At 32.7% G+C, this 10702-nt stretch overlaps 1 protein-coding gene across 1 annotated transcript in view; it reads left to right on the forward strand.

Moving 5' to 3' along the window:
- Positions 1-475: 475 nt before the first annotated feature.
- TERB2 (telomere repeat binding bouquet formation protein 2) overlaps positions 476-10702 on the forward strand; it is a 22518-nt gene continuing 12291 nt past the window's right edge. The window contains exons 1-5 of the mRNA XM_011355169.2: positions 476-539; positions 652-733; positions 1460-1599; positions 3633-3685; positions 6445-6530. Of these exons, the coding sequence (XP_011353471.1) occupies positions 476-539; positions 652-733; positions 1460-1599; positions 3633-3685; positions 6445-6530 (425 nt within the window). The remainder of the gene's footprint in view (positions 540-651; positions 734-1459; positions 1600-3632; positions 3686-6444; positions 6531-10702) is intronic.

Below are 10702 nucleotides of genomic sequence, written 5' to 3' on the forward strand. Positions count from 1 at the left end.
ATATAATGGAAGAGCACAGAGAATAGTCAATAGTGCTGCAATAACTTCGTATGGTGACAGAAGGTAACTGGACTTACGGGGTAATAACATCGTAATGTACATAAATATTAAACCACTTATATGGTGCACCTGAAACTAATGTAATATTGTAAGTCAATTATACTTCAATTTAAAAAATACTTGATGCTACAGAACGTGCTCCCAAGACTGTACAGCATGGCACAATAATTTTGCCAATGCTTAGGGTTTAAAACTCACAAACATCACTGACTCTTTTCCGCGGTAGCAGGGGAAAGCGAACAACCCCACGAGTAGGTCAACTCAGTCTGGAACTAACGGCGCCTTCTTACTTCTGCCTCAGGCTTTTCCCGCCCATTACTCTGAGAACCAATCATCGAGTTTGGCTTCGGGCCAGGACCAATCAGCAATCTCTGCTATGGCCCCGCCCCCGCGTCCTCGTGTGCAAGGTGGCGCCATGTTTCAAGGGCAACGGGGTTGGTTCTGCAGCAGCGTTAGCGGGGACCTGAGGCAGTTCTGGGGTAGGAAGCTGGGTGGAAGGGGTGGGTAAAGTGGTGAAGGAGCATCCCTCTGCATTCTGGTGCCTGAGCCCCACAGTACTTGCTGGCTTACCCTGTGCTCTTGCTTCCACAGTGGCTGAAGGGGGGGCGATCAGTGACTCGAGGGCCGCGGACTTCTTATTCAGCTGTGATGCTTCCCATCCAGACACGCTGAGGTACCTGAAGGCCACCTGGCAGTGCCTCTCTGGGCATGATAAGCCAAGAGTTGGAGATGGAAATTGCAGTCCACTAATAAATAGAGATGATAGGAAGAGACTGGAAATGAGCAACTTTCTAGATGTAGGGGTTAAAATAGTAATACTTCTCCTCTCCTTTCTGCAACGATGGCATGGTCCTCGAGTTTCCAGTCGTGTATTTCCAGCTGTTTCTCTCACAACTCCGCGTGGCTCCTTGAAGGCACCTCATATTCAATACGTTTAAACCAAATCTGACTGCCCCTCATACCTGCACCAGGTCCTATGTTCTCAAGCTTAAAACTTCTTAAAACTTTCACAGCTTCTTTTGAATCATAGCCCTTACCCCCATTAATCAGTCAGTGGCCAAATAGACTGTACCGCTGTAAATGTTCTTACTCACTGCCACTGCCGTGGTGCATATCCTATTTACCTCTTGTCGGAACCATCACAGTAACTTTCTGAGCGGTTGCTCTGCCTCCAATCTGTCCACCTGTGATCCCTCTTCACACTGCTGTCTGAATATGTTTACAAAGCAAAGGTCTAAACACCGCCCCTGCTGCCTCCCTCTCTACCCACTTATCCCCCAGACTCCTGATTACCTACAGATAATTTTCCCTACTTCCATTTATTTATTCTATTTTTTTGAAATCTTGAATATTTTCTTGTTTATTTCATAACCTAAAATATTTCCTTTCTTTCTCCTAGAATATATCAGAGCCTCGATTATATAGAAGATAATGCTACAGTTTTTCATGCCTACTATCTCTCTGCAGTAGCTAATGCCAAAATGAAGAACTCAGTGGCTTTAGGTCATTTCATTCTTCCTCCTGCATGCCTGCAAAAAGGTTAGCAAAGATATTCATCCAATCCCTATTAGAGAGCCAGATCCAGCTAGATTACCCAACTGTGATGATCCTTGTTCTCATCTGAGGCTCTCTGTTTTGTATCATTTGCAGTAAGTGGAAAAGCTGGACTTTGGATCAGGTTGCCTTGGGTGTATATTCTAGTTTTGTTTGTTTATCCTTCATTCATGCATTCACTGAGTTACTGCTATGTGCCGGGTTTCAACCCAGGTGCTGGGGATTCAGTGGTGAATTAGATGGAGATTTGCCTTCACAGTGTCCACCGTCTAGGATTTGACACTTTCTAGTTCTATGACCTTTAGCAACTTCTCCCAAGTTGTTTTGAGGATAAAATGAGATAATGTAAGTAGTCTGATATGTGAGCATTCAGTAAATGTTCTTTGCTAGTTTTGAAACTCTTCATTATTTTTCTGAAAATATTTTTCTAGTATTTAAAGATTCATTATGATAATAAAACCACATATTTGTATTGTTCTTTATACTTTAAAAAGTACTTTCATATTAATTATTTCAGCAACCCTGAGAAGTAAAGGGCAAGTAAAAAATCTGTTTTTGAAATTGGTTCTTTTAGTTTTCCCTGATTGGAAAACACTTTCTTTTCTCATTCTGTTTAAATTCTACCTATCTTATATGGGCTAACTTTAAGTATCTCATTTTTGTAGGTCTTGCATTACTACCCAATCCTTGATGCATATCTTGATGTGTATATGTTCATCCCTAGAAAGACAGACTGAAGCTAGTACAAATTCTCTGTGAGCAAAGTATTAAAAAAAAAAAAAACTTGAAAAATATTTCTATAGAAGAGTTTTAGAAACTCCCAAGATTGGGTTCCTTTCATAGCGAATGTCCTTGCAAGACCTAGTTATAACAATAAATTGCTCTAAGTGGTTATGTAAATAAATTAATGACTGGATAGGAGAATTGATTTATTCAAAAACTGTGCCAATCAGTAAATACTCACCCTTAAAGAGCTTATACTGTAGAATGATTATCCGATCTAATTTTAAATTATCACTCCTATTCGGTCTTTATGTTTTGCATCTTACATTAAAAGGTATACAATTTTTTAAAAAATCTGTTTGAAATGAAAACATGCTCCTTTTTAAAAATCAAAAGTATACATTATTTTCTACCTAGACCAGTATTGTCTAGTAGAAGTGTGAAGATGCAAATGTGAGCCACATATTAGTTTAAAATTTTCTAGTAGCTGCATTAACAAAAATAAAAATAAGTGAAATTAATTTTAAGAGTATATTTTATTTAACTTAATATGTCTAAAATATCATTTCAATAAGTAACCAATATAAAAATTATTGAGATATTTTACTTTTTGTTTGATACTAAGTCCTTAAAATCCAGTGTTTATTTTACACTTACAGCACATCTCAACTTGGACTAGTGACACATTTCAATATGGTACCCACATGTAGCTAGTCTAGTGGCTACTGCTAGATAGTACAGGTCTAACGGAATGTTACCTTTTTGTTCTTGAGTAAGCTACTGTGGCAACTTTTGAGATCATTGAGTCGGTATGATAACATAGTCCTTTGACATGCTGAGCATGGTAGAATTACTGCACTATTATGCTCACCAGACATGTTGCTCTTCCACACACTTCTTATAACAAAGTAAATTATTGAATTCTTGAGGATCTCTATTCTACAAATTCAGGAATTTTATAGCTTTTATTTTGACTAGATGTTGTCTTCTTTATTAATGCTTGGTCTAAAGACACTAACATATAATGAAGATATGTATTCCAGTGGAAAAAGTTTACACCAATGATTCTCATAGTGCATTGTAATCATCTGGAAAGTATATTAAAAATGCAAATTCCTGAGCTCCTCCTCAATTTTCTGATTCACTAGGAATTTGCATTTTAAACATGTATCTTGGGTGATTTTAGTACAAGTGGAATAATGCTGGCCTAGAAATTTCAGACTTCATGCAAAATTCAGAAAATTCTACAAAGTTACTTTTTAAAAAAACAACTGGATTTGTTTTTCCTACCACAGAAATAAGAAGAAAAATTGGTAGTTTTATTTGGGAACAAGACCAAATAAAAGAGGTAAGAGTAAATTAAGGTACTTGATTAGAATCTACAGTTTCAAAATTTTTGAAAGCAATGTAATCTTAAAAATGTTTATTTGTGACATGTTAGCACCAATGATGCAGATTAAGGAATTTAAAGGCTATGCTTTTATTGAATATTATCTGGTTTAACATTGTTTTTATACTAGTACATTAGTAATATTGTGTTTTTTGTATGAATAAAATTATTCACATAAAAACTTCAAAATTTGCTTCTGTTCAGCGATTTTAAGGAAGCAATAGTTGCACAGTATATACTAATTGTTTACTGCCAGAATAGATTCTGATTGATTAATTACTGTTTTGCCATTTGTTTGGAATACTGCCCCTTAATAAATGTGCTTAATACTGAAAATTGGCTGTTTTATATCTTTTGCCATCCTGCCTCAAATTTGCCTATGCTTTTGACTTATCTCAGAATCTTTATGCAATAGCAAAATTTAGATAATTTGAACATCAAAAAGAATAAGATGATAATGAATTATAAAACATTAAATTAAAAGATTCTATCATTCTATAGTGATACTTTAAAAGCATAAACAAAAATAGAAGAACAGAAGGAAGAAAGGGATGAAGGATACAGGAAGGAGGGAAGGAAGGAGGGAAAGCAGGAAGGAAGGAAAAGGTGGGATAAGAATATTTCCTTACAGAATAGCAGCTAATAAATATACAAAGAATGATAGAATAGAAAATCTCCGTTTTACCACCCCCAATAAAATAATTGATTTAGGCAAGGGTCATTAATGGATGTTAAAACCATCCTTCATTTAACTATGATCTCAAATGATCACTCCAAGATTACTTGTTAGAAAGGTAAGCAATGTATCTTTACATTGGAGAGATCTGTCAGACACCACCCTAACCAACTGATCAAATTTAGCATCGTCAGTACTGGAACAACCTCTCATTATGTTAAGCTAGATGTGCTATAATAAAAAGTACACAGTATTATCTTTGTAATGTTCTTGTTCAAAATGCTTAACCCAAATCTAATTAGGAGTAAACACTCAGACAATTCTAGAATATGAGACATATCACAAAACAACTAGCAGGCTTCAGCTCTTTAAAATAATGTCATGAAAAACAAAAAAGTCAGAAAGACTGTTCTAGATTAAGAGAGAGAACAACTAAATGTAATGTATAAAACTTGACTGGATTCTGGATATTTTTAAATAAAAAAAGGTAAAAAAGACATTTTGAGAACAATTGGGAAAATTTAAATATGGACTGTACATTAGGTGATATTGAATCAATGTTAATTTTCTTTTCTGATAGTGGTATTATAAAGATAAAAGAATTTTTAAAGAAAATTCAGGCTAAAGATTAAGGAGTGAAATGTCATATCTGTAAATATTTTCAAATGGTCCAGCAAAATAAAAATTGATAGAAGGCATGGAGGGTGGTAAAAATGTTAAGGCTTTGTGAATCTAGGTGAAAGGGATATAGTACTTATTGTATTATTCTTTAACTTTTGGTAAGTTTGAAATTTTTCAAAATAAAAAATTGGGAAATGTTTATAATATGTCTAAAGCCAAGCAATTAACTTATATGTTTTGTACTCCTTTTATTAATTTGTCTTTTCTTCCTAAATGTCATCATCTGAAAATAATAGTTCTTGTAGTATTTTTGACTAGGTGTACAAAGTACTAAAATATCTAATCCTTGACTTATCACAGTGCTTTCAGAGATAGAATGGTTATTATTTAACAACAATTGCATATACCAGAACTTTAGAGATAAAAAGATCCTTAAAGATCATTAATCATTCAGTTTTAGAAATGAGAAAACAGGTAAAGAAAAGTCCAAGATCTGTCTTAGTTTACATAGCCAGATATTAGTAAAGTGGAACCAAATTTTCTCAGCTCCAACCCAATTCAATGTTTTTTCTACCAAAAATTTAGTAGAACATGCCTGTTCTACTATTGACTAGAGACTATTGATTCTAGAAATTGTATTATTTTATGATAAAGGCTTTTGTTAATTCTTTCAAAATACTGATTGATATTGAATATTAGCCAATTATAATGTAACCATTGTATATATAAGTAGAAGGCACTTCATCAAATGGCAACAGCAAAGATAAATCCGGAAAGTAATTTGGGGGAGCATTATTGTTTGGAGCGGATTCGTGATCTAAATATAGAAATTTTCCTAATGGAATATTGAGTAAATATATTGAGTGATAGGTACCAGTATATCTGAGCCATTTTCATATAATCTTTGGGAAAAGCTTAATATACATTTAGTTCCTTTGTTACTCCACAGCTCAATATTTACTTTAATTTTGAAGGGGAAGCATAATCTGTTTAGCTTACTTCATAATTTTGATTTGTAGCTCACAGGAATCTTCAATTCAAGAATTTTAAGAAAGTTTAAATTAATAAAACTTTTTCCTTATTTTTTTTAAACTAAAAAGTAATATGACCACATTAGGGAAAATTTCAAAAATTGAAAAAAGAATAAAATCAATCAAAGTTTTACTATGTAATACAATGACAGCCAATATTTAAAAAATTCTGTTCTTTCTTTAGGTATCTCTAAAAATATAGAGTATAATTATGTATGTACAAAATTTTGTAGGTTTTCTCCACCAAACTAGATTAAAGTACCCGTGTATAAATATTTTTATGACTCGATATATATTACCAATATATTTTTTTATTTTACAGAATAAATTATTTATTGGATCATTGGTGTGCTGATTTTTAAAAATGTGATTTATTTTGCTAGCCACAGCATGAAGAAGTAATACCAAATGAAATAAAGGCCCTTAGGGAAAGCAGTGAACTAGCAACAGACCACAAAAAAGAATTATCCAAAAGGTATTGAATTTATATACTTCATCAATATTCAGTTCAATGTAGACATCCTTGAGCACTGACTGTGTGTTTATTTCATTTAATTTTCAGTCTTCTTATGAGATTGATATCATTATCACCATCGCTATTTTACAGAAAAAGAGATCTAGGATCAGATAAAGTAATTTGCCCAAAGTCTTCTGTTAAGTAGGGAGAAGCAGGATTTAAACTGGGTCAGTCTAATTCCAGAGCCCACGCATTTAACTACTATGCTATACTAACCTTGCAGAAAAGAAACAAGAATTTTATATATATTATGATTACTGTTATATTATTTTTAAAAAGTATTTTTAACTAAGGAAATATACTAAATATTAGCAGTAATTTTATCAGGATTGGAAGTTCAGAGTGATTTCCCCCTCTCCTTTCCAAATTGTTTGTAATGTGGTTACTTTGGTTTAAGAAATTAAATTTAAAAAGACAAACATGGACTTGCCATTATGTTAGGGCCAACCTATGAGAAGCCCCCTTGTTGCAGGCTGATTTATTATCTAATCCTAATTTCATATTTTTCAGTTCAGTGGTTTTCAGATATGCATAGGGAGCAATTTATTATGTGAAAGTCTGGTATTTAGCTGCTCAAATAAAAATGATCAAAAAATAGTTGTTTTTCTTCAATACAGAAAACAGTTTGGTGGTTACCAGAGGGAAAAGGAGGAGCAAGGGAGGTAGATATGGATAAAGGGGGTCAAATAGATGGTGATGGAAGGAAATTTAACTTTGGGTGGTGAACACACAGTGCAATATACATGTGACATATTATTGAACTGTTCACTTGGAACCTATATAATTTTATCAACCAATGTCACTCCAATAAGTTTAATTTAAAAATCAAATTTAAAAAAATGAATGGGTTTAATTGATATAGTTTTTTCAATTTTAGGTTTTTCTCCCATAACTTTTTCTTATACGTTTTGTACCTACTATTTTGGTTTGTTATAATTTGATGTAAGTTGTTATCTAATTAACACAAAGTTGTATATTTAATTACATTAAGTTTAGTAAACCATTGCTTCATGTCCTGTAATTTCTGATATTCTACCACTTAAGTTTGAGAATCCATATTCCAGGTCTTTGGGATCTCTATGTATAGCACTCATTTGAATTTACTTGTTATGCTTTTTGTGATAAGAAATTGGTAAGGAGAGGAAAAAAATGACAATAGAGAGGATGAGACCATAAAGGTATTCGAAAGATATAGATAGAGGAGAGCATAGTTATCCTAAGTCACCTCATAGGAGAAGATTAGGAAATAGAAAATCTAAAGTTACTCCCAGTGATTCACTTGACTAATAAAGATATCAGATATATAAATTCTTTGAGGAATAAATGTCCTGCAAAATACAGAAGCAATAAAGGAAAAGATTGACAAATATGACATGGCAATAAAATACCATAAACCAAGTTAAAAGAAAAATATACACTGGGAAAACATTTGACAAAAGCCAACTTCCTTAATAAACAAAGAGAGCTTACAAATCTGGGGAAATTATGTCTAATCCAATAACAATGAAAACAAATCATGAGAATAGACACACCTAGGATAGGTGTCTACCTGGATCCTTTTCTTTGTGGAACCACCAGAGGGTGCAGTGCAAACATAAATAAAATACACTTTGAACCTATTCTTGGAGCATTTATTTTGTTGGCATATTACTTGTATTGAACACTAAGTGGTGAACTAATTATTGAATACTTGCTAACTACAAGAGTCATGTGAGCTCAGGAGTTTACAATAATTCATTTGATTCTCATGACCTTATAAAATATATACTATTAGCCCCATTTTACAATTAAGGAAACAATTTCAGAGAGCTAAATAAATTCACCCAATGTTATTCAAGTAGCAAAGCTGAATTTGAAACCAAGGCTAGCTGGTCCAGAGTCCATACTCCTAATAACTATGTTATTTTCTCTTCCTGATATGTTCCCAAACCCTTTGGAAAATTGTGTGAATATTTGTTTATTTTTCTTGTTTTTAATTACAGTACTTTATTATTATGAATGTGATGCATGTAATTTGTCAAAATAGAAAATACAAAGTAGAATAAAGAAAATTTTAATTACTAAAAGCAACTCCATCACAACTGCACCAATGGTGTTGATAACCACCATATACATTATTACATTTCTTGCTAGTTTTATACAAATGTACACTTTATATACAGTTGCAGTTAGACTGCATATATATAGTCTATCTTTTGATTTTCCATTTAGTGCTCTATGAGCAGTTACTCATTTTGAAAAGCCTTATTTGATATTATGATTTCCAATGGCTGTATATGGTATTTCATCTTGTTTAACCACCTTCCTTTTTTTGAAAAAGTGGTTTAAATCAGGGGTCCCCAACCCCTGGGTAGTGGACTGATACTGATTCGTGGCCTGTTAGGAACAGGGCAGCATGGCAGGAGGTGAGCAGCGGGTGAGCAAGCAAAGCTTCATTTGTAATGTCAGCCACTCCCCAGCGCTAACATCACTGCCTCAACTCCACCTCAGATCATCAGGCATTAGATTCTCATAGGAGCACTGGTCCCTGGTGCCAAAAAGGTTGGGAACTGCTGTTTTAAATTACTTACAATTTGTCACTCTTATGGCACCTTCACTAACATCTTTTTAAAAATAAATTTTTCTACTTTTTAGATAACTTTCTTAATCTAAATTCTCAGATGTGGAATTTACAGTATAAAGAGATATGACTATTTTTAAAGGCCATGATGCCTACTGTTAGTTGCTTCCCACAAAACTACAAATTTAAATTATGACCAGGGTTGGTCTCACCACACTCTCATCAGTATATTGAATGTTAATAAGAAGCCTTATGCTAATTTAATGGATGAAAAATGACATCTTGTTTTAATTTGCGTTTTTTATTGCTAATAGGTTTGAACCTTTTTTAATTTGCTTATTAGCATTTCATATTTCCTTTTCTATGGATTATTTGTTTCTATTCTTTCTCCATTTTCTATAGGGGATCTTATGATTTTTCTTATCAACTTGTCTGACTTCTTTATATAATAGCTATGTTATCCTTTTGCCAATTTGTCACATTGTATCTTCAGTTTGTTGTCTGGTTTATACTTCTTTAGAGATACAAGTTTTTTAAAATCTTTAATAACTTTTTATTTTTCAGTTTCAGTTGATATACATATTATATTAGTTTCAGGTGTACAGCGTAGTCATTAGACATTTATGTAACTTGCTAAGTGATCACCCCAATAAATCTAGTACCCATCTGACACCATACATAGTTATTAGAATATTATTGACTATATTTCTTATGCTCTAATTTACATCCTCATGAAACAACTGATTTTGTAACTACCAATTTTTATCTCTTAATCCTTTCCCCTTTTTCATCCATCCTGCCAACCTCCCTCCCATCCAGCAACCATCAAAATGTTCTCTCAGAGATACAAGTTTTAAATTGTTACATCATTAAGCTAATCGCTTTTCCTTTAGAATTTCTTCTATTGCTTTTACCTTCAGATAAGTCCTTTTAATAGGTGAAAATCTAAATTTATTTTTGTTTTTCAAATAAGAAATTTCCACCAGTTTTTTAAAAAAATAAATCTATTTTAACATGTGCTATTTCTCTTTGTTATATATTGTTTTTGTGTGTATATGGAGATCTATTTTTAGACTATTTGTTTCATTCCATCAATCTGTGGATCTATTTTTATATCAATATAATATTCTTTTAAGTTAGGTAGCTTTATGTATGTATGTTAATACCTGACAAGGCAAGTCTCAAACTCATTACTCTCCTTTTAAAAATCTTCTTAGCTAGCTCTTCATGCCTACTTATTATTTTTCTATTTTCAAATTTTAATTATTTTTATTAGGTAATATATTCACATGGTTCAAAATCCAAGATATACAAAAGAGGCTACTATGAAAATATACTTGCTTCTTAACAAGCTAGTTTCCTTCCAAAGGCAACCAGTACTATTGGTTTTTTATATATGCATGTACTAACAAATTTAATTACTCCCTTTTCCCACAAATATTAATATAATGTATTCTATTCATTTGTCATGCAATAATGCCACTGTGTTTTAATTATTTATAATATGATTTAATATCTACAACTAGTTCCTCCTCCTTTCTCTTTTTCAAATTTTCTTTGCTATTCTTTC

The sequence above is a fragment of the Pteropus vampyrus genome, unplaced genomic scaffold (genome assembly GCF_000151845.1).
Source record: "Pteropus vampyrus isolate Shadow unplaced genomic scaffold, Pvam_2.0 Scaffold19, whole genome shotgun sequence".
NCBI lineage: Eukaryota > Metazoa > Chordata > Mammalia > Chiroptera > Pteropodidae > Pteropus > Pteropus vampyrus.